At 44.2% G+C, this 25,294-nt stretch overlaps 1 protein-coding gene across 1 annotated transcript in view; it reads right to left on the bottom strand.

Moving 5' to 3' along the window:
- Window positions 1–25,294, bottom strand: part of itpr1b (inositol 1,4,5-trisphosphate receptor, type 1b) — a 593,020-nt gene that overhangs the window by 174,525 nt on the left and 393,201 nt on the right. The window contains exons 40-45 of the mRNA XM_070894815.1: window positions 24,860–25,043; window positions 21,934–22,187; window positions 6,505–6,705; window positions 5,684–5,794; window positions 1,730–1,825; window positions 1,514–1,636 (exon numbers count right to left, since the gene is read on the bottom strand). Coding sequence (XP_070750916.1) covers window positions 1,514–1,636; window positions 1,730–1,825; window positions 5,684–5,794; window positions 6,505–6,705; window positions 21,934–22,187; window positions 24,860–25,043 — 969 coding nt within the window. The remainder of the gene's footprint in view (window positions 1–1,513; window positions 1,637–1,729; window positions 1,826–5,683; window positions 5,795–6,504; window positions 6,706–21,933; window positions 22,188–24,859; window positions 25,044–25,294) is intronic.

Raw genomic sequence — 25,294 nt, forward strand, 5'->3', positions numbered from 1 at the left:
AGTTGTTAACTAGAATGGGCGCTAAGAACTCAAAATTTAGACCGAGGCTGCGGTTGGGCCTAGGGAGGGGGGAAAACTCAAAAAATATTTTTTCAATGAAACAAAAAATAAAAACGTAGAAAACATTCTCAAGACTCTTTTTAAACTTAATCGTCATGCAAGAATTTTAAAATAATTATAGAAAACTCTTTAAACTACCTTTCGTTGCAGGGTACTTACCCAACGCCCTGTTCCGGCAGCTTTCCGTGGGTGGTTTTTCTCGATCTTACCTACGGGTCACCGCTGAGGCAAAACTTGGACGGTGGTGGTTTTCCCGGCGGTGCACACGGTGCACGCAGGCGGTCTGCTCCCCAGCGGTATTTTGAAAATGTCGGCGGAAAATGAAGTGGAAATTTTCGCCGGGTGGTTTTCCACCGAAAAAGAGCTGTACCACCGAGAAAACCGCCAAAAATGAACGAGGAAAGTCTAGCCCAAAGCAATTGATCTCACCGTTCCCCCAGGTTGGGGATCAAAAAGTAAGGCGGGGATTCGATTCCCATTGCTAACCAGTGACCTCTGTTGATTTTTGGACAGTGAGCGAGGGAGGATTGGGCGCTGCCATGATGCCTTCACACCCCTGCAGTTCAGCAGCTCGTTTGCTCTCGGCGACCATGAAGAACTATTTGGCAAGGTGACGCTCATGAAGACGCTGCCCAGCAAGAGTGACCGACTTTAGAAGAGTATGGAGTTTGTGGTGAGGGTCGAGGAAAATGTAGCTCATCCAAGGGTGTGAATGTCGGACAAGGAGCAGCATCACAGAGGGAGTGGAGGGGTCATGAGAGATGGTGGAGGGCAGAGTTGGGTGCCATCAGTGTACATATGGATGCTGACCCCAAGTCTGTGGGACAGCATGTAGGTGAGAAACAGCAGTGGCCCAAAGATAGTTAACAAAGCATAATGCAGCAAATCTGTATATGTAACCAGGTTGTGGACACCTTTGCAGGTATGTGTGTTTTATGTCATATTTATCTCATGCACACACACACACGTGCAAATGTGAGCATTTAGGACTGCAACAAAAAAGCAACAATTGAAAATTTTCCTTGTGTGAGACACAAGAGATCTGCTACTAATGGCAGTGGTGGGGGAGAACTGAGGCACAGTGTAGAGTGAGGAAAGAGATCATTTAAGGCATGACTTTCCTAAAGGGAGAAAGCCAAAAGGAATTTTATCTGTATTGACCACAAACATTTCAGAAGTAGACAACGAATTAAAAATTTAAGGAACGTGGAGTCATTTCTCTTTATACTATGAGCTGAAACAATAAGGTGCAGGATGAAAATCAAATTCATCTTCTAAAGTGCTACTCTTAACCAAGAGGCAATGAAGGGAAAAATAAGCTAAAGTGGGGAAAAAAGCTGAATTTTAGAATCACAGACAGCTGGACAGAAAACCGTGCTACCCACTGTTGTTCTAGACACAAACACGCCTTTGTTGCGCTAACCTTGAACCCGTGTTTAATGTCAGCATTTACCTGGTGTGCGAGTATGTAAATGTTATGGCCGACATTCCTGGGTGACGCTGCTTGATCTTCGCCAGCCTCGACTTCCTCAAACTCCACCTCACCCTGTAGGTAGGCCTTCTTTATCACCTCCACCTAGGAAATCATTAGCTTTGTCAACAACAAAAAACTATTCTCTCATGGGGGGAAAAAAAACACACAAATTAAAAATAAATAAAAACTTCCTACCAGTTCCTTGGGCCTCATGTTATAAAGTATTCTCTCTGCATTTTCACTGTCGTGCCTGCTCTCCATTATTGCCAGCAGCAGTTTGGAGGCATTATTCTGTTGAAAGAGCACGTCATCGCGTCAGTATATGGAAGACTGCCATTTCTAGAAGCACACTATAATGTTGAGAAGTATGATGAAATCTTAAGAGCAAGTAGCGATATCAGGGTGTTAACAGTCTGCAAAATACCAAGCCTCTGACAGTCACTTATCCACCGTCACAGTCATACCTGATTGTGATTACTTAGAAGTCCTATTCAAATAATGAGATTAGGTGAACAGATAAGATGACAAGATGCCATTTACACTCGAGGATAACTGGTTTAAATTCAGTTCGAAGAAAGATAGATTAATCAGATCAAGGACTTTATAATATGACAAGTAATGGCTTTAAAGTGTGTGTATATAAGATATATGGCCAAAGATCGCCCTAAGTGGAGGAAGTGCATCTGAGAGGGTGCCGAGCACGTTGAGTCTCATCGCCGAGAGCATGCAGAAACCAAGCACAGGCAGCGGAAAGAGCGTGTGGCAAACCTGTCCCACCCTCCCTTTCCCTCAATGACTATCTGTCCCACCTGTGACAGGGGCTGTGATTCTCGTATTGGACTGTTCAGCCACCTAAGGATTCATGCTAAGAGTGGAAGCAAGTCTTCCTCGATTCCAAGGGACTGCCTATGATGATGATGACGTATATCATATATACCATGACTAAACGCCCATCCGTCAGCTCAACAGTAACAATTGGGCTGAATGAATTCACTCCACTATTGTCAGTTTTGAACGAACCCGGTTGCTTCAGTCATCTCTGTCCCTTTCTGTGACAAGTCACTCTTGACATTGTCCATCCAGCACTTCCTTGGTCTTCCTCAGTTCCATGCACCTCTGTCTGCAGGGCCATGAAAGGTATTCTAGCTGCTTCCATTCTTGAAACGTGCTCAACCCATCACAGTCTTCTTTCTTAGATCTTCTGTAGAAGAGTTGTTTCTGGTCTGAGACATGTTCTTGTATCTTTCCTGATTCTTTACATCCTGGTTGCTCCCAGTATTCCTCTCAACCAACTCATTGCTGCTGTTAGCATCTTTTGCTCATGTTCCAACACTCAGATCCCTATAACATACCGCTAATCTTCGCTTCATAAACTTTTACCTTGGTTTTTAGAGACTTACCACCCGCTACAACAAAGATGTGTTACCTGAATTGATCTAAATCAACCGAATTATGTTGACTGACCTCTCATTTTTATCATGCAATTTTTAATGTCGCCTTTGGGCATTTGAGAATTTCACATCAGCATTGTTGATGAAAGTAAGGTGCCCAGCAACAAAGGAATACAGCTGCATAGATAGGAGCTTGGTCAAAAAGGGCAGAAAACAGAGAAGTAATGGATGTATTTTTACAGATTGCAGGAACATAAACAGCAGTGTCACCCAGAGGTCAGTGTTAGGTGCTCTGCTTTTCTCAGAAATAAACAAGGAAATGATCTGGACTCGGGTATATGGGGGTGGGGGGCGCAGTATGAAAACTTAAACAACATAAAAAATAGGGAACATGGTACCTGTGACGAGAATTGCACGCGGCCGCAGGGGAACAAAGACAGGTTAGTCGATTGGGCAGAGAGATGTCTGATGAAACGGCTGGTAGAGAAATGCAAGGTTCTGCCTTTTTGGAGGATGAATAAGGAGAGAAAATATACATTAAATAGTAACATTTTTAAAGTAGTAGATTAAAATTCGGAGCAGGTGCACAAATCTGTAGAAGTGGAAGGCCAAGTTGATGAAGCTTTACAAAAAGCACACTAATTGGGTCCTAAGTTTTATAAATAGGGCTATGAAAGCAACGAGGTACAGGTTCGACCTCCTGAATCCGGCAACCTCGGGACGAGGCTGAGCCAGTTTTCGTGTTTTTCCGGAATTCGGAACGTCTTTCTGACGTCACAAATCGGGAAACACCCAAGCCCAGGTTCGGGTATTTCCGGATTTCAGAACGTCAGAAGGAGAGGGGGGGGGGGGGGGGGGTCAGCGAGGGTGCTCCACGAGGAGCTGTTCGGGTCACCGGCCCCGTTGATGAGGTCATCGGGTGGGGCCCCGCCGCCGAGGAAGTGTTCGGGCAGGGCCCACTGCTGTGGAGGCGTTCCTTGTCTGGCCCGAGGTAAGCGGAGTCGGGCAGCCGAGGTAAAATAAGGGGGGGTGGGCAAAGTCAGGCTGGGGCAAAGTTGGTTCGCCGAGGCGGGGGAAACATTTTCCAGTTTCTGGATAACCCCGCCACGGATCGGCCAGGTGTCCGGATTCCGGAACATTCTGGATTCCGGTACTCGGGATTTTGGTGGTCGAACCTGTACTATCAAAATCAGACAAATCATTGGTTAGGCTACCGTTAGAATAGTATGCCTAGTCTGGGATGCCCTATGAAGGAAGAATATAGCAAGACCATGGAGAGGGTACAGAAGGGACCGCTAAGATTATACCAAGAATCAGAGTCTTTAGTTGTGAGGAGAAATAAGAAAAAGAGAGGGTTCTTTTCAATAGAACAGAGTGGGTTAAAAGGAGATCTGATAGATGTGTTCAACACTGAAGGTTTTTGATGTGGTAAATAAAGGATAATCATTTCCACTGGTCAGCGAGTCAGTAATTAGAGGACATAAATTTATTACCACAAAAAGAATAGAGCGGTTAGGAGAATTTTTAAAATTATACGCAAAGGGTTGTTACGACAATGGATTGCTCGATCATAAACACTGCTGGAAGCAGAATCTATAATAGCTTTTAGAAGGGAAGTGAATAAATATTTGAAAAAAGAAAAATTGAAAAGGTTATCAGGGAAAGAACAGGAAAATGGGACTAAATGGATAGCTTTTTCAGAGAGCCAGCATAGACACGATGTGCCAAATGCCCTTCTGTGCTGTCAGATTTTGATTTTATCATTGTTTGCGTAAACAACCCCAGAATCCAAGGACCGAATGAAGTCCCAAGTATAACAATTTAAAAATTGACTTTGGAGCAAACAGTTGTACATTTGCCTTCACTTTATGCAACTTTAAAAAAAAAATCCAATTCTGTAACAGTCATGAAGAATAGGCTGATTTTGCAGAATAATAAAACGTTTCGAAGACTAATGTATATGAAGTGTCCCCAGCTCGGTCAACCCGCACCAAAATTTTCTGGGTTTAATTAACTGGGGTAGGTCCCCACAGTCAGGAATGCTCACTCCAATCAGGCACCACAACTCAACTTGTCTGGAGACCCAAAGATGGTCACGGATTTGTGCATGTGTTGGGAGCGAACAATGGTTTTCTCTCTCTTCTCCCTCGATTTTCTTCCCTCGTCGACTGAAAGCACCGATTCTTTTGCATATGGTTCCGGTTCTTCCACCCCCACCACCCCACCTCAACTCCAGCAACCGCTCTCTATACGAAAGCAAGTGTCAGCAAGCTATTCCATCATGGGGTCATCATAACTGGGCCCTAGACGATCCTCGCCCTGAAGACCACCGCATGCACTTTCCAGCCATGTTCACTGGACAGCCATTTTGGTGTGTGGGAATCCTGGCTAATTGTTTCCTCTTCCTAGCCCAAGGACGGGGTAGAAATTCGATTTGGGCGATGGCACAGAACCAGCAGTATTGCATCAGCCGCCAGTTGGACTCCATATCCGATATTCAGTTCGATTCATGTCAATGGAAGAGAATATTGAACGGGGCGCATAATAACATGCTATTGCCCAAAATTAAATTCTACCTGAGGTCCAAGGTCCTCTCCCACAAGGCGAAGATTCCAACCTGGGACCTGTTGGTCTACTGAATGGCAGTGTCAGGCCACTAGCCATCAGGAACATGATTTTGAAATTATCCAATTATTTTGTTAGGCCATACTATTTTTAAATACAAGGCCCATTCGTTCGAGTATCTTTTCCCACTTGCCTTCAACTCTAGCACGAGGTCCATTCTTTTCTTCCCCAGTGGATTAATATCATTGAGGATTAGTGCAATGATGATGTCAATTCCATTTGATTCATGGGTGGCAATACAGTTCTGTGCAAACAGGTAAAAAGATAGTCATTTTAATCGTGTTTCCTCTTCTCGTTTAGAGTATTTGTCATGAAAATAATAGTTTAAAATGCCAAAACATCTATTTAGCAAGTCTCCCATTTATGGAAACAATACTTAATGGACCCGCACTTGAATACCTGAGGTTAGTTAAGTAACTATGTTAGGAATGAAACAGAGTTTCATACACCCCTAGAGAAGCGAGCGAGACAGGAAATAAAATAAAATCATTCCTGGCAAAAACAGAAATACATATAAGTACCACCAGTGCTCCAGACAGCCTGGCCCTTCTTAATTAAAGTCTCAGCTGTGGCTCTTGTCTCAGAGTCAGAAGGTTGTGGGTTCAAGTCCCACTCCAGAGACGCGAGCACAAAATCCAGGCTGCGACAGTCCCAGTGCAGGACTGAGGGAGTGCTGCACTGTCAAAATGAAATAGTTCAGATGACCATATATAATGCGCACATGCTTTTTATTTGATGATTATGGATAGAGGACAACTTTAAAGGGACTTCCAGTGCAGTGGCCTTTTATATTTACACATGCTTCGGCAAACATGTTCGTGTGGTTTCTGCCGTCAGCTGAATATACTGTGACCACCTCTGGATTATTTACAGTGAAAGGCTCCTCCGATAAAGAGGGTGTGCAGCAGTAATAAAGTCGTCCCAGCCACTTCCAGCCAGCAGTGCAACAGATACCTGGTTCTCATGACAAGGTCCTTGACAATATTCAGTTAAGCTCTCCAGCGTCTGGTTGATGAGGGCTACATTCTTCTCGTTGATGTAGAGACCCAGAAGTCCCAGCCCACCGGTGGTGCTGCCACAGATACAATCTAGGAATTGCAGCGTCTCACAGACCAGGTTATAATTAGACTTGTTGTTCTGGCATCGCAGGAAGTTCTGAGGTGAAAATCAGAAGAGTAATTAATATTCACAAGAATTTCCTGTTTGACTGCACAAGTTTCAGTGGGTGCTCAAGTCTAGAGGCGACTCCTCCATCACATTTGGGAAGATTTTCATAGGGCTTTAAACAGTTATTAGTAAAAGAAAAAGAAAAAAAATAACAGATTTAAATAAAAATCTATTAGGCTTTGGTGTGGAGAAGTTATTAAAAGATCTCAATATTGTAACACGACTATCCTGGCCAGTATTTATCCCTCAATCAACATCACTAAAACATTATCTGCTCATGATCTCTCTGCTGTTTGTGGGATCTTGCTGTGCGCAAATTAGAAGCCATGTTTCCCTGCATTACAACCGTGACTACACTTCAAAAAGTACTTCATTGGCTGGAATGCACTTTGGGATGTCTGGAGGTTGTGAAAGGCGCTCTATAAATGCAAGTATTTTTTTTCACTAACAAGGCAGATGGACAGTACTATAACAGTCAATCAAGAATACAGATTAGAATGTGCTCGAACAGTAACACTGCTAGAGAACATTCACATTTCAGTAAGCTACTGGTTACATTTCATGGCAAAGAATGCTCTGATGATCTACAGAATTGAAAGATCCCTGGTTGGACAACTGGTATTTACAGTTTAAACAACATTCCACTGTATCTACTGTTCAAAATGTCTAGTCAGAAATTGTCTGGAGGATTACAATAGATTAATTTATTTCTGGAGTGCTAAGTACTTAATTATTCTTCATTTCTTAATCTTTAGTTCATGTGCCCAAATGATTTAATAAGCTGAAACACAAGATAACTCTCCAACAGTGGCTCATCATTTTTATCTGTTAATGTGTTGTTGAAGTATTAGTTTCATGGTTTACAGGCCTGAAGTGGCACTGCTGGAAATATTTTACAACAGTGCTGCCCGTGCCCTAGTGTCTCGCACAGTTACAGGCCCTCGCCATCTGGCAGCTTCGTCTCCCTCACTGCTCGTTTCTCACCCTGCACACTCCTTGTGTTCTCACTCTACCATTTCTGGCTGTTAGTGAGACTTAGTTTCCATTTTGCTTCCAATCTGTAGGTTTTGTCTGTGAGAAGAACGGCTAGTGATCAGCCGGTTAATGACCAGTGACCAGCCGGTTAATGACCAGCCGGTTACCAATAAAAACAATGCTGCTAAAATCTACACTACTGCACTGATACCATGAATCATAGAATCATAGAAGTTTACGGCACGGAAGGAGGCCTTTCGATCCATCGTGTCAAGTGCCGGCCGAAAGAGAGTTATCTTGCCGAATCCCACTTTCCACCTCTTGGGCCGTAGCCTTGTAGGTTACGGCACTTTAAGTACATATCGAAGTACTTTTTAAAATGCGATTAGGCCTTTTTCTGCCTCTACTACCCTTTCAGGCAATGCATTCCAGAACCCAACCATCTTCTGGGTGAAAAAGTTCTCCTCAATTCCCCTCTAATCCTTCTACCAATTACTTTAAATCTATGCCCCCTGTTTATTGACCCCTCCGCAAAGGGAAATGGATCCTTCCGCTCCACTCTATCTAGGCCCCTCATAATTTTATACACTGGCATGGGAATATTGGGGCTATTGTTCCAGTTATGATTCTACATGGCAAAGGCATCCAACTTGGGTACAGTTACCCCCAAACCACCAGGGTGAGAGTACAAAACCCTTCCCCCAACTCCCACAATATAGCACCAATGCAGGATAACTTTTTATGCCACACTCGTGCCACGGTTTCAAACCCTTCCCTGCACCTTGTGGGGTCTTTGAGCTGACTTATTAATGCGCCAATCAATTCCAGACACCCGAATTTCACAAATCCATAGTCGAAAGCCAAAGGCAGGATGGTCTAAATGGCCGTTGTGCTGGGGTGGATTTGACAGTCAGCTCTCATTTTAACTGGTCCCGCCTAGCTTTGGGAAACCTGGCCGATATTGTCAGGAAAAGGGGGAGCAGACCTTCAAGCTGGGAGACTAAATTATTTTCACAGAAATCCTGCTCCTGGAGTATTGTCAATCAACAAGGTTAGACCTCTCGAGACCACTGTTGTCCAATTGAAATTGCTGCCAAGCCACAAGTGTGGCTACGGCGACAGAGTTTTTGGCCACATACACTAAATTTAGTCTTAAAAAAACTCACCTTGCATGCACTCACACAATTCAGGTAAATGTACTTCACACATGGATAGGTGCTTAAACATCTGCCAGCATTCAGTAACCACAGAAGTAAAGCAGTCAATCAAAAAAAAACACTTGCACACCATTTTACCAACAAATGCACAAAAAGTTCACATGCACACACCATGCTAATATGAGCGTTGAGATCACGACCAATGACAGTTGTTGGTGCTCATTTTTTATTTACCAACCAGAAATGCAATTTTCCACATGTGATTCCCAATTTGTGGCTAGTGACCAACATATTGGACAGCACTCGGCCATACCACTGCCCGGGCTAACTCAGCAGGCTAGTGATCAACAAATCCGGTCACATTTTTGAAAACTCTCTGTGCTTGTGGTACAAACAAGAATACGCCAGGAGAATGTGTGCCAGGAGCAGTGATGGCTTGGGGACCAAATGGGACAAAGCAAATATTAACATACACATGAATGCTGCATTCGAGTATTGTGCATCATTTGCTTTTTCCCCACATAATACACCAATCGTGGCATGTACCTTCTGCACAAACCAATGTCAATTCTTTATATATGCACAATTAGGAGGCTCCATGATATTTTAAAATGCTAACTATAAACGGTTGGAATGAGTTTCTAATTACGAATTGTACATTTCATGACATTAATTCTGTGATCCTGCACTCTCCTTGCTCGCGTGGGTTAGAGAATCAGTGTTGTCGACCCATCATCGACTGATGCTCCCTGCAATCGTGGCTCCTCGCTAGGTGTGCGGGATTGTGGGATTCCCCTACATGAGGCAAACACGAATCGAGTTCTAGAAGAGAATATGCGGCAAGTACTTTGTTTCCTTCCCCTGCGGGAGTTGCTGACTCGTGCCCTTTCTCACTTCCTCCATTTTGTGCATTTACCACAGAGGCAGGCAGGCACCGTTTCCTGTCATCTGCCCGAGTCAGTTATTCTTCTTCCTTTGGAACTTTTCCTTTCCCACCTCCAATTCCAGTTTGCACACTTAGAATTGGAGTTCTCTTTTTAGTCACTATCATTGCCTGTGCTACCCCATTTTCTGATACTGAGACGCTTTTGGTCTAATATTTGTACTCTTCAAGGTGAGGGAAGTTAGTGCTGGTGACTAGAATGCTTCCTACTTCAGGCATGGTTTTAGTATCGGCATTAAAGACTTCCAGGTCAGTATAGCCAAATATGAACATAAGAACGTAAGAAATCGGAGCAGGAGTCGGCCTTCGAGCCTGCTCCGCCATTCAATGTCATGTTTGTAACGACAATGTAACACCACTGTATTACTGTATACACTCAACTTAGGTGCACACCTTGACCACAGGGAGTGAACTTGTGGGAGACACTCCTTACCTGATCACACAGGTATATAAAGGGAGGTCCCACGCAGGGTCATCACTTCTGGAGTCCCGTAATAAAGAGTTAAGGTCACAGAGTGGCCTTGTCCCTGGAATGTGCCTCGTGTGGTTTCATGATGTAGAGTAAGGACTTTACAAATAAGATGATGATTGATCTTCTACCTCAACTCCACTTTCCTGCACTATCCCTTGATTCCTTTAATATCCAAAAATCTAACAATCTCGGTCTTGAATGTAATCAAAGACTGAGCCTCCACAACCCTCTGGGGTAGAGAATTCCAAAGATCCATCACCCGCTGAGTGAAAATATTTCTCCTCATCTCAGTCTGAAATGGATGACCCCTTATTCTGAGACTGTGACCCCTGGTTCTGGACTCCCCAGCCAGGGGAAACATCCTCTAAGAATTTTGTATGTTTCAATCAGATCACTTCTCATTTTTCTCAACTCTAAAGAATATAGGCCTTGTCTACATAATCTCTCCTTATAGGACAATTCCCTCATCCCAGGAATCAGTCAGGTGAACCTTCGCTGCACTCACACTATGGCAAGTATATCCTTCCTTAGCCTCTTGAACTCTGCCAAGATAAAAAACAACTTCATTCATAAAAATTCTATCCCAGCCGAACTCAATACTAGTCCACTTGTCTTACCACAAGCCACTCAATTCAAAGACAAACATTCTGTCTGATTTATTCAACATATATCTGATTGGAAGCTTCTTTTTAAATTTAGCAATCATTTCAATTCTGCTTGCAATGTTATTAGCCTGTCATTTCCAAATTAGTGAGTTAATCTAGAGAGTTGTAAAAGCTTCCATAGTTGATGGGAAAGGGAAAAATAAATCACTAGGTAAGAAAATTACTTGTATCCTAGTTTCGCACAAAAATGGCAAGCTTTTTTTTCACAATACGAGGATAATAACCACGATAAAACTATATCTCTAACGGCTACTATTTGCTTCTTTTATTCATGTTTAACAATTTGTTTGCCAATTAAAGCCGAAAACAACATCTACAAAAGTGTTATTCTACTGCTTCCAAAGCCGAGGAGGTTCCAGTGAAGGAATACATTAGAACCAACAGCTGAAATAATCAGAAATGGGTTCCTCTGTCTATTACTCGTGTACAAATTTTACCTAGATATCAAGGCAAGTGAAAACTCTCTCTGGGGCAGAGAACCACAGTAATGAAAAACACAGAAGCCAATGATATCTAGTATTAACAAAATGGGAAAAGAAATAAGGACAGGTGAGATGGACTGCAATGGTCTTTTCTGCTACTGCACATTCCAATAGAAACATAGAAAATAGGTGAGGGAGTAGACCATTTGGCCCTTCGCGCCTGCACCACCATTCAATAAGATTATGGCTGATCATTCACTTCAGTACTCATTTCCTGCTTTCTCTCCAATGTGACCCACAAACCCAACAGACTCCTATTAAGTGCCATTCTTGAGAAACTTCAGGTTAATTTATATCAAGATGTTGCAATCAGGTTAAATCACTGCACAAGAGGTTAAATCCACACAACACACAAGCTATCTGGGAAAGCATTTTTGACTCAATAGCCAAGACTGGACAAAGTGACTTTTAGAATTGCGTTTGTTGCATACCATATTAGTTTGGGGCAATGTGGTTTTGTTAAGACATTCGAGTGACATTTATGCACATAATGTTGGAATAACCTCATTCATTTCAGCTCAGCAGGAGGTAGCTGCCGTGGGATACACATCCAGGATAGCAGTTGCGGGTTTAATTGGCAGCTCAAATAGTCAGCCTCTGACACGAGAACTGGGGGAGGGTCAGGTGTCAAGTTTTTGGCTTCCTGTTGAGCTCAAACAAGGACAGCGTGATGTTTAAATGCGAAACACTCTCTTCGAAAGGTTTGCGTGACTAGTTTCACAGACTGCTTGCTTAACAGATTATGTTTTGGCGTTTTGTGATCATCTTTCTACAGATAGAATTGGGGGGGGGAAAAAGGTTACTTTTAATTTTTTTTTAAATTGAGATGAGTTGGAAAAAATGCTGAACAACAGGTAGTTAATATACTAATGAGGTACCTTTGATGTTATTTTCCCATAGACAGGAAATTCGTTAGGCCATCTTGACAATCGGAAAACACATCACACCCATTGTGTCTTTTACATAAGAACATAAGAAATAGGAACAGGAGTTGGCCATATGGCCCCTCGAGCCTGCTCTGCCATTCAATAAGGTCATGCCTGATCTGATCATGGACTCAGCTCCACTTCTCCGCCCATTCCTCATAACCCCTTATCGTTGAAAAAACTATCTATTTCCGTCTTAAATTTGTTCAATGTCCCAGCATCCACAGCTCCCTGAGGCAGCGAATTCCACAGATTTACAACCCTCTGGGAGAAGAAATTTCTCATCTCGGTTTTAAATGGGCGGCCCTTTATTCTAATATCGTACCCTCTAGTTCTAGTCTCCCCCATCAGCGGAAACATCCTCTCTGCATCCACCTTGTCAAGCCCCCTCATAATCTTATATATTTCGTTAAGATCACCTCTCATTCTTCTGAATTCCAATGTGTAAAGCCCAACCTATTCAACCTTTCCTCACAAGTCAACCCCCTCACCCCCAGAATCAACCAAGTGAACCTTCTCTGGACTGCCTCCAAAGCAAGTACATCCTTTCGTAAATATGGAAACCAAAACTGGACGCAGTATTCCAGGTGTGGCCTCACCAATACCTTATATAGCTGTAGTAAGACTTCCCTGCTTTTATACTCCATCCTCTTCGCAATAAAGGCCAAGATTCCATTGGCCTTCCTGATCACTTGTTGTACCTGCATACTATCCTTTTGTGTTTCATGCACAAGTACCCCCAGGTGCCACTGTATTGCGGCACTTTGCAATCTTTCTCTATTTAAATAATAACTTGCTCTTTGATTATTTTCTGCCAAAGTGCATGACCTCACTTTCTGACGTTATACTCCATCTGCCAAAATTTTGCCCACTCACTTAGCCTATATGTCCTTTAGCAGATTTTGTATGTCCTCCTCACACATTGCTTTTCCTCTCATCTTTGTATCATCGGCAAACTTGGCTACACTACACTCGGTCCCTTCTTCCAAGTTGTTAATATAGATTGTAAATAGTTGGGGTCCCAGCACTGATCCCTGCGGCACCCCGCTAGTTACTGGTTGCCAACCAGCGAATGAACCATTTATCCTGACTCTCTGTTCTCTGTTAGCCAATCTTCCATCCATGCCAATATATTACCCCCGACTCCGTGAACTTTTATCTTGTGCAGTAACCTTTTATGTGGCACCTTGTCAAATGCCTTCTGGAAGTCCAAATACACCACATCCACTGGTTCCCCTTTATCCACCCTGTTTGTTACATCCTCAAAGAATTCCAGCAAATTTGTCAAACATGGCTTCTCCTTCATAAATCCATGCTGACTCTGCCTGACCGAATTTTGCTTTTCCAAATGTCCTGCTGCTGCTTCTTTAATAATGGACTCCAACAGTTTCCCAACCACAGATGTTAGGCGAACTGGTCTATAGTTACCTGCTTTTTATCTGCCTCCTTTTTAAATTTTCTTTTACATCCTTTCTTTTGAAACCTTGAACAGCGAGATATAAAATAGGAGCTAAAATAGAGGTTTGTAGGGGAGTATGCACAATGAAGAGTCATTTTAGGCTAGAAATTCATTATAGCCAAGGAATGGAAGTAGTCAGTAGAAAAGTTGGAGAATTAGCGCCAGGCTCAAACGCTGCAGATTGCATGCAAAATTCGTGCTCACTGCTCAATAAAATGATTGGAGTCCTAATTCACGTCTTAAAACCCAAGCTGACGTGATTGGGATTACAGAGACGTGGCTCCAGGATGATCAGGGCTGGGAACTCAACATCCATGGGTATTCAACATTCAGGAAGGATAGAATAAAAGGAAAAGGAGGTGGGGTAGCATTGCTGGTTAAAGAGGAGATTAATGCAATAGTTAGGAAGGACATTAGCTTGGATGATGTGGAATTTATATGGGTAGAGCTGCAGAACACCAAAGGGCAAAAAACGTTAGTGGGAGTTGTGTACAGACCTCCAAACAGTAGTAGTAATGTTGGGGAGGGCATCAAACAGGAAATTAGGGGTGCATGCAATAAAGGTGCAGCAGTTATCATGGGTGACTTTAATATGCATATAGATTGGGCTAACCAAACTGGAAGCAATACGGTGGAGGAGGATTTCCTGGAGTGCATAAGGGATGGTTTTCTAGACCAATATGTCGAGGAACCAACTCGGGGGGAGGCCATCTTAGACTGGGTGTTTTGTAATGAGAGGGGATTAATTAGCAATCTCGTTGTGCGAAGCCCCTTGGGAGTGACCATAATATGGTGGAATTCTGCATTAGGATGGAGAATGAAACAGTTAATTCAGAGACCATGGTCCAGAACTTAAAGAAGGGTAACTTTGAAGGTATGAGGTGTGAATTGGCTGGGATAGATTGGCGAATGATACTCAAGGGGTTGACTGTGGATGGGCAATGGCAGACATTTAGAGACCGCATGGATGAACTACAACAATTGTACATCCCTGTCTGGCATAAAAATAAAAAAGGGAAGGTGGCTCAACCGTGGCTATCAAGGGAAATCAGGGATAGTATTAAAGCCAAGGAAGTGGCATACAAATTGGCCAGAAATAGCAGTGAACCCAGGGACTGGGAGAAATTTAGAACTCAGCAGAGGAGGACAAAGGGTTTGATTAGGGCAGGGAAAATAGAGTACGAGAGGAAGCTTGCAGGGAACATTAAGACGGACTGCAAAAGTTTCTATAGATATGTAAAGAGAAAAAGGTTAGTAAAGACAAACCTAAGTCCTCTGCAGTCAGAATCAGGGGAAGTCATAATGGGGAACAAAGAAATGGCAGACCAATTGAACAAGTACTTTGGTTCGGTATTCACTAAGGAGGACACAAACAACCTTCCGGATATAAAAGGGGTCAGAGGGTCTAGTGAGGAGGAGGAACTGAGGGAAATCCTTATTAGTCGGGAAATTGTGTTGGGGAAATTGATGGGATTGAAGGCCGATAAATCCCCAGGGCCTGATGGACTGCATCCCAGAGTACTTAAGGAGGTGGCCTTGGAAATAGCGGATGCATTGACAATCATTTTCCAACATTCCATAGACTCTGGATCAGTTCCTATGGAGTGGAGGTTAGCCAATGTAACCCCACTTTTTTAAAAAGGAGGGAGAGAGAAAACCAAATTATAAGACCGGTCAGCCTGACCTCAGTAGTGGGTAAAATGATGGAATCAATTATTAAGGATGTCATAGCAGCGCATTTGGAAAGAGGTGACATGATAGGTCCAAGTCAGCATGGATTTGTGAAAGGAAAATCATGCTCGACAAATCTTCTGGAATTTTTTGAGGATGTTTCCAGTAGAGTGGACAAGGGAGAACCAGTTGATGTGGTGTATTTGGACTTTCAGAAGGCTTTCGACAAGGTCCCACACAAGAGATTAATGTGCAGAGTTAAAGCACATGGGATTGGGGGTAGTGTGCTGATGTGGATTGAGAACTGGTTGTCAGACAGGAAGCAAAGAGTAGGAGTAAATGGGTACTTTTCAGAATGGCAGGCAGTGACTAGTGGGGTACCACAAAGTTCTGTGCTGGGGCCCCAGCTGTTTACATTGTACATTAATGATTTAGACGAGGGGATTAAATGTAGTATCTCCAAATTTGCGGATGACACTAAGTTGGGTGGCAGTGTGAGCTGCGAGGAGGATGCTATGAAGCTGCAGAGTGACTTGGATAGGTTAGGTGAGTGGGAAAATGCATGGCAGATGAAGTATAATGTGGATAAATGTGAGGTAGTAAAAACTACTTTTACCACTTTGGTGGTAAAAACAGAGAGACAGACTATTATCTGAATGGTGACAGATTAGGAAAAGGGGAGGTGCAACGAGACCTGGGTGTCATGGTACATCAGTCACTGAAGGTTGGCATGCAGGTACAGCAGGCAGTTCAGAAAGCAAATGGCATGTTGGCCTTCATAGCAAGAGGATTTGAGTACAGGGGCAGGGAGGTGTTACTACAGTTGTACAGGGCCTTGGTGAGGCCACACCTTGAGTATTGTGTACAGCTTTGATCTCCTAACTTGAGGAAGGACATTCTTGCTATTGAGGGAGTGCAGCGAAGGTTCACCAGACTGATTCCCGGATGGCGGGACTGACATATCAAGAAAGACTGGATCAACTGGGCTTGTATTCACTGGAGTTCAGAAGAATGAGAGGGGATCTCATAGAAACATTTAAAATTCTGACAGGTTTAGACAGATTAGATGCAGGAAGAATGTTCCCAATGTTGGGGAAGTCCAGGGTTCACAGTCTAAGGATAAGGGGTAAGCCATTTAGGACCGAGATGAGGAGAAACGTCTTCACCCAGAGAGTGGTGAACCTGTGGAATTCTCTACCACAGGAAATTGTTGAGGCCAATTCACTAAATATATTCAAAAATGAGTTAGATGTGGTCCTTACTCCTAGGGGAATCAAGGGGTATGGCGAGAAAGCAGGAATGGGGTACTGAAGTTGCATGTTCAGCCATGAACTTATTGAATGGCAGTGCAGGCTCCAAGGGCCGAATGGCCTACTCCTGCACCTATTTTCTATGTTTCTCATTGGCGTTACACTCAAAGGGCCCAAATTTCCCCAAGAGTTGCCCCGCTTTTTTTGGAGTAACTTAAAAATCGTAAATTTCCCCATTTAACTTACTCCAATGTAAGTCAGTTAGTTAGGTTTTTTTCTAATTTTGTTTGTTCTTCCAAAAGGGGGCGTGACAAGCCACTTACGCCTCTTTTGGCCATAGAAGCAAATTTGGCCAGCTGAAAGTTACTCCAAACTAACTTAGGCCAGTGTATGTGGCCACTTTTGTAGGCAGAGAAAAATCTTACCTACATTTAGGAAACCAGCGCAGGTAGCCAGAGATTTTGGGGGGGTGAGTTGGAGGATTCTAAAGCACTCAAGACCTTCACAACATCAGCACAACATTACAACATCTTCAGCACAACAGCTGCACAACACCAGCAAAATTAAATGAAAGATGAATCAGCTACAGAAAATAGAGCAGTCCTACCATGCCAACTGCAGAACGCACCAGCTAGCCCTCCCGCCAGGGCTAGGGGTGGCAGGCATGCATGACTGTCGGGGTGAGGGATTTTTACTTTTTACAGTTGGCCCTAAATGTTGCGTGGTCCTAATGGAGGATGATTCAGTTTTAATGCGAAATATGTTTTATTGGAAATTTTACAGTGCACTTCAACGACAACAACAACAACAGCAACAACAAAGAAAGGCTGTACCCATCCCTTACTTGCATCTCGGGGAAAGTGCACTTCCTCGTAGGGTCGGTGATGGTGGTTGGGGGGGGTGTTGGGGGCCCGGCTTGGGTCTCACTGGTGGCTAGTGCGTGGATTGAAGTGGGAGTGGCATTTGAGTATCCGGCCTTTATGCCCTTATTGCAGAAGCTAGCTCCCTCATGGCATCTGTCGTCGTCTGCACACCCTCTGAAATGCCCGCCCTCACTTCCCTTCTTAATGCAGAGATTTCACCCAACAGTGTCGCTAGCTCATCACGCACCCCACTGATGGCCACCACGAGTGATCTTGTGAGGGCATTGGTCTCCTCACCCAATGACAGAACCTGATTAACCTCTGCTGAGGGCTGCATCTCAGGAAAGACTGGTCGGCTTCTCCTCGCCGTGGGTCTGCCTAGTGGCACCCCTCCAGTGTGAGGTGCAGGCTGGGACAGTGGGGGACTAGGTGCCCCAAGATGCATTTCCCGACTGCCACTGGGACCTGCGACCTCGGAAGGTGTGAACCCATGGAATGTTGCCGAGGAGGAGCTTATGGAGGTTTCTGGCAGTGTCATGCCCTGTGCTATGTCCTGATCCATATCGCGGTCAGCATTCTCCCGAGCACACATTTCCTCCTCCTCCCCCCCCCCCAACTGCCTAGGTCTGGAGCACATGCATCTGGATCCTCTGGTGGATCTTCAGGATCTTGAGGATTGTCGTCTTCTTCTACAAAATACAACAGAACAGTCAAATGGTTAGCAGCACAGGAGGGGGCAGGATGGGTAGCATGAGTGGTCTGACATGTAGCAGGCCAGTCAGCAGGTTGATTTGAAGGGCGACTATGCATTTTAATGACTCACCCTCGCGTGTGGGTCCAGCTTGTGCAGAGCTGATTCTTTTTCTGCCGGTGCGACTCAGCAAGGCAGCAACCCTCTGACCCAGGGGTGACAGTTGGCGCAGATTTGGCAGCCCTCCTCCTGTTCTAGTTCTCTCCCTTTTGTTGTGGGCCAATTTCTTCTGCAAAGATGAAAATATTAATTGTCAGACATGGTGCGCTTCTGATGGGTGGGACACAGAGATGCTCACATTTTCCACTGCAATTCAATTTAAAGATGAAGATATTACTTACACTCACTATTTGACCAATGTCCTTCCAATTTCGTCTTGCACTGGCTTCCAGATCTTGCAGTGTTGACCCCAGCGGAGAATTCTTCCGCAACGAGGTTCCATCATCTTCTCATTTCCTTGGGTGAAACTTTTGATGGACCACTCTTGCTAATATCCAGCTCCAGCCATTTCTCCTCACTTATAGTCACTAATTTCTCCACTTCCTCATGGAGGAAATTCTTTATTCGTCTTGCACGCTTTTGCGCCATTCGTTTATTGGATTCACACACAGGTAATGTTCAAGAATCACACTTCACACCTTTCTTCCACCTATCCAGCACTTCTTTCCACTCCCTCAGCCACACAAAAATCAAAATTCAAACCTTACCTTTATATAGGCACCATTACCAATGATATTGAGGACACTCTCTCTTTAATTGGCCTATTGCCAAGCTTCCTGCTGCACTGCGCATGCGCACACGTTGAAACGCCCATTGCACATGCTCGCACGCTCAAACGGACATGCATCCCCCTGCCAGCACTCCACAAAATGCTGGGCCCCAAACTCTGCCGGCCGCCCGCCCCCCGCAGGCTCTGCAGCGCCACGCCGATGGATCCGGCGACGAGTGAGTGGCCAAATTGGAAGGTAAATTTTTGGAGCTTTTTTTGGCTCACAAAGTTGGCGTGCCACCCCTAACTACGCTGCTCTCGGCGGCTGGGGAAATTTGGACCGATATCTGGTGCAGTCTAATCGCAAGTCATGACTGCCACAGGCTTTTTCAAGTTCTTAAAGGGGAGGTTCATTGAAGCTGCAGAACCTCTATCTCAGCATTGCTGGCTGTGCAGCTGCCTCAGCAAGCAGCAGCAGGTCAAGGAGAAGGAGCCGGAGGACTGAAGCAGGTGTGCTTATGGTAGATCCACGCCCCAGGGAGAGAGCCCGCAGATTCTGCGATCAAGCATTGTAGGCGTTGGTGTTTGCTGTGGAGAGACAGAGGGTGGTGCTCTACCCGGCAAGTGGCAGGAGGCCCTCGCCACAAGTCTTCCGCACCATGTGGAGGGAGGTAGCACGGCACGTCTCGGGCAGCACTGTGGTCCCCAGGACCCACACACAGTGCAGGAAAAAATTTATCAACCTCACTCGGGTGGTCAGGGTGAGTGAATGATTCGACAAATCCTATATACCACCATCTGAACCACAGTCTGCACACACTGCCCAAAGCACCACATTCCCATTACTCAACCACCAGCAATCTCTACCTACCCACATCTCACACCTTGCACACAATGACAACTGTTCAACCATGGCAGGCACATCACCCAAACACATTGCTCCACACTCACTCACACACTCTCCTTTCTCCTGCAGGCCAAGGTGGCTCACAACAGGAGGGAGCAGGAGAGCACAGGCGGGAGACAAGCCGACATCCAACCACACTGTGCGTGGAGAATCGAGTGCTGCAGATTATTGGGCACCAGGTGGTGGGCACCATGTCCACCGGCGACAGTGACCCCCTTGGGAACAAAAACGGTACGTTCATCCCTGCTCCTTCTTCTCACATCCCACTTCCCCCTCACCCCACAAGCATTTGACACTTTCCAGCTAATCATACTGTTTGCTTAACCCGACTCTTGTGCCTTTATGCTTTCAGATAATGAACAAGACCTGAGCAGCCTGTCCCTGAGGGCACCGCAGAGTGTGAGGCGGGAGAAGAGGAGGAAGAAGAACACACCGCGTCACTGCACGTCACACCCGCAGACACCAGCTCAAATACTGGCACTAGGCGTTCTTTAGAAACTCTACACCTCCTAACTATATTAGTTAGATGGATGGTCAGTTATGTAGGATGCTTGAACTGAATGGAATGGCTGGATTACTTGATCAATTTTAATTCTTTAAATAACCTGTTAAGATGGATTCCCATCCAAGTGCAATAGCAGAAATCAAACCATGCAGATTTGGGCCTTCCTTAATTGTAAAAGACTTGGATTTCTATAGCATCTTTCATGACCACCGGACATCTTAAAGCACTTTCCAGTCAATGAAGTACTTTTTGAAATGTAGTCACTGTTGTAGTGTAGGAAATGTGGCAGCCAATTTGTGCACAGCAATGTGATAATGACCAGATAATCTGTTTTTTTGTTATGTTTTTTGAGGGGTAACTATTGGCCAGGACACCGGGGATAACTCCCCTGCTCTTCTTCAAAATAGAGCTGAGAGATCTTTTATGTCCACTTGAGGGAGTAGACGGGGCCTCGGTTTAACGTCTCATCTGAAAGACGGCACCTCCGATAGTGCAGCACTCCCTCAGCACTGCCCTGGAGTGTCAGCCTAGATTTTTTTTTGTGCTCAAGTCACTGGAGTGGGACTTGAACCCACAACCTTCTGACTCAGAGGTGAGAGTGCTACCCACTGAACCACAGCTGACACATCTCTACCTTGCCACAAGGTGCAAAAAGTAGCCAGACCATAATATTTATTCTGTGTATAACTTGCAAAAAGCTCTGCATAACCAACAAGGCAGAATCTGATAAATTTACATGGGCAAAGGTTTGTTATCTTAGTGGGCATGCATTTTTATGGTAAGTTTAAGTACATAATTCAAACCCCATACTCAAAGCTCATTGTGGTAAATATATCTTCACTGGCTGTGTTTATTCAGAAAGTGCTAATTTGAATTTAGTGTGAAATGAAATCAACTCTGGAATATTTTCCTGTGATTTCAGATATGCCAGCACCCCACGTCAATATCAACATTCACAATTGCAACGGACAGCGAGGTTGGGCGATCGGCTGAAAGATCATTTGTATTAATTGCAGGAAAATCGTCAAGAATGGACACTGGAACAACCTTATACACAGAACACAGCAAGTTCCACACACAGTGAACTACTTGCAATTTATGCCCAGCTGCTACCCAAGACCAAGTGCATCATTAATCTGATCAAAACATGACAGCTAGCCATCGTCAGCATGGATCAAATGCACAACACCTTCACCTCTGCAGCTATCGCAATGCCTCCGCTGTGACACCATTCAGTAAATACAACTACAAACATCTAGATATGTCAATTGGCATTTCAAACCAATGCCCCATTTACCACACAAAAATTCGAGCCAGGACGAAGGCAGACATCTTGGGATTGTAAACCACAGGGACATAAACTCAACTTTGGTGACATTATAACGGTGCATATTTTCCAATTTTGGTTATAATAGTCGACTTGGACTCGAGATGAAATCAAGAATTCACGATGTGAAAGTGATCATTGGTTTACATTGTACCTGAAGATCTCGGTTATGGTTTTCACAAAGCAGCTGCATGAACCGAAGGATTGGTTGCATGATGGCAATCACGGCGCTCATCTCCCCATCGTCCTTGTTCTTCTCTCCAGATGCCGGATTGCCATCTGCAGTGGAGAAGTGGTCCTCTGGGTCAGCTTCCCTCCGGAAGGTGTTATAGGCTTTCCGTGTGGCAGCAGAGGCCTCGAGCAGCTGATCGCGAACTTCGTCGCTAAGCTGCGCTGAAGGTTCTTTGGCTGCATTTTAATACAGAAACAATCGATTAATTGGTCAGAAGCACCACATTTCCCAAACAAGCACAAAATAACTGCAGGAACTGCAATGCTGAATTAAAAGGATAAGAATCATAGGTGGAGGCCATTCAGCCCCTCGAGCCTGTTCGGACTTACCCTCCTGCTACTCCAAGTTGGTAACCTGATATAGAAATTTTAATTTTTAAATGATCCTATCACAGTTGGAATTAATGGACACATATGCTTTTATCGACATCAACACCTCGACTGCCCATGCTTTCAAACATCGCATCACCACACCTACCCCGTGAATATGCAGTCTCCAGAGAATACAACCAGTATACCAGCAAAGACATGCAGATCCAGGCCAACTTGAACAACCTACCACCAACCCCGTCTCAAATCTAGGTGGTCATTCTGGACTGTAACCGAAGCCCTTCAGCGATCTCCCCTCAGCCTCGATGACCGATGGCAAAATGCTTGGAAGAACTGTGACATACGGAATGGATTCCTTATATAGGACACCACAGTACAACCTGAAGGATCAAACCTTCCTCGCAGACAGTGGATAAGCCTCAGACCTGGTCATGGTAGATGCTGCTACCTTCTCTATAGATGGATGATTAAAGCATCCCCATCATGCGACTGTGGAGCTCCTGATTAGACCCTGGAACACATCATTGAGCACTGCCCTCACAGGAAATTCACAGGTAGCCTACAAGATATCCACATTGTTACACCGGAAGCTTTGGCCTGGAGATCCAACTTGGATATTGACAATTGATTTGATAACATCCATTCTTCTTCTTTCGTATGGTTTTATCTCAAGAAAGTCAATCATTGGCAATACTGGTTGCTGTTAGATCATGGCTGAACTGCACATCTCAGCTCCATATACCTGTCTTTGCTCCATATCGCTCGATACCCATACCCAACAAAAAATCGATCGATCTCAGTCTTGAAAATTTCAATTGTCCCAGCCTATTGCCTTGATATCTCCCACCATGTGTGGGGACCAACACTGGCCGCAGTATTCTAGATGTGGGCTGACAAAGAATAGTGTTTCTCATTTTATATTGAATTATCAATACATTCTAGCACCCTATCTAATTTCACAATATCCTTGCCACACTGGTCATGGACTTTCGCTGAATCAGGCACTGTAACTCTCAGGTCCCTCTCCCAATCAGCAACTGTGAGACATCGTTTGGGAGGATCAGAGACAAATTTGTACCAGTGGTTAATCAGATTTCTCGATTCAGAAGGATTCCTCATACTTAACGCGACAATATTTATTTACCACAAATTGCATCTGTTCAGCCTGGAAGGAGCAGGCTCCATGGCCCAAATGATTTTATCGTTCCAATCTATGTTCCTAAAATGAGCGGTGAAGTTATGTTGAAAATATTCAATCAGATTTATATCAGTTCATGGAATAAAATTATTTCTGAAGTGTTTCAAAACTCTTATCCTTTCAACCAATAAGAGAGAATGAAACCGGGCGAATGCATTCTCCATTACTCCAGTTCTAGTGCCCACATTCTTGGGGAGACCAAATATATAGGAAAAGGTATAGATAAATACAGATTAAAAATAAAAAAAGTGTGCGCCTTTTCATTGTTTCTTACCTGAAACAACCTGGCAAAACACAAGGCCCAGCACGAGCAAAGCAAATGCCTCCTGCTGCTCAAAGATTGTAACCCGACATTGAAATTATGTATCTTTCAAACTATGCCATCACAGTAGGAATTGATGGATGTTGCCCCAAGGAAGTTAACCATGGGCAATACTGGTTTGCTGACCATCCATCCCTTCAACCCATGGCTCTGTCTATTTGGAATCCCTCTCCTAAGGGAGATGAAGGCAGGTAAGTTCACAGGTGTTGGAAATGCTAGCACTGCTTTAAATATTGGCATTTACAATACTTGTTTCATTGCAGTCTGTACAAGGAACTATTTATTATTAGTCGGCTACGGAGGAAAAACTTCTCGAATAGCTCCATTACAAACTTTAGCCGACGTTGCATCTGGGTCAAGAGCCGTCCGACCCTCCCAAGGGATGTTCAAGATGACGACCAAACATCCCTAAAGGGTGGAAACTTACACCTCACAGAACTAGGCTGCAGTATAAAAGTTGCTCGATGAACTTGCAGCAATACCCGTTGAAAGAAAAGGTGCCTTGAAGGAAAATCCCTTCTTTTCAAACTCGCTGGGATCCCAAGCTATTCCACTGGGGAGGGAATTGCTAACTCGAGAATGAACTGGCTTTCCTTTCACAAGAAATTAAATCTGCTTTCAGACCCTGCTTGCCTCGCTAATCATTTTGCCCTTGTGAATTTCTCTGAACGTATTCACATTTTTTATGACATTTATTTACAGCTGGGACAGCTTTTAAATCTACTGCAGAGCAGTTAAGGTTTTGCTTCATCAGCTCTGAGGTAACGGCACCGATATGAGAAAACTGCATTGGCACCTGAAAACGGAAATTTAAATACTACTTTCCAATTCCTAAGGCCAATTAGTAGCTCTCAATACAATGATATGAAGTAATGAAGTGATTATAGTTCCAATTTTAGGATAACAGTGCAATTAGAATAAATAATGAGTCTACATTCTGCCGAGCAAGGAGTTTTTTTGTATACAAGAGTATGTACCGATCCCAGGCTTGCCTCTTACCTCGTCTTCGCACAGGCACGTCCCTCTCCGAAGATTCATCGTCTTTCTTTTTATTACCAAGGTCGCTGGTATTTACAGTCACTGTAGCTTTGATCTCTTGCTGCGCGAGCTTCATACGGTCATAAAACACCTTGAAGAATTTCTCCGACTTCTTATCCTCAGTCAGGCGGCAGTAAAACGAATGCTGTAAAGATGGATAAGTGATCAATCAGATTTTAATGTACTGGATGACACTCATTATTTTAATTCCACAGCAAACAACAACTTGCATTTATATAGTGCCTTTAATGTAGTTAAAACGTCATAAGGCGCTTCATAGGAGAGTTTTCAAACAAAATTTTACACCGAGCCACATAGAGTTATTAGGATAGGTCCGTAAACTCTCATTTCACCTGAATCTGGGAATTAAACCCAGCCCAGAACAATGGGGCGTTC

The sequence above is a fragment of the Pristiophorus japonicus genome, chromosome 12 (assembly GCF_044704955.1).
Source record: "Pristiophorus japonicus isolate sPriJap1 chromosome 12, sPriJap1.hap1, whole genome shotgun sequence".
Taxonomy (NCBI): Eukaryota; Metazoa; Chordata; class Chondrichthyes; family Pristiophoridae; genus Pristiophorus; species Pristiophorus japonicus.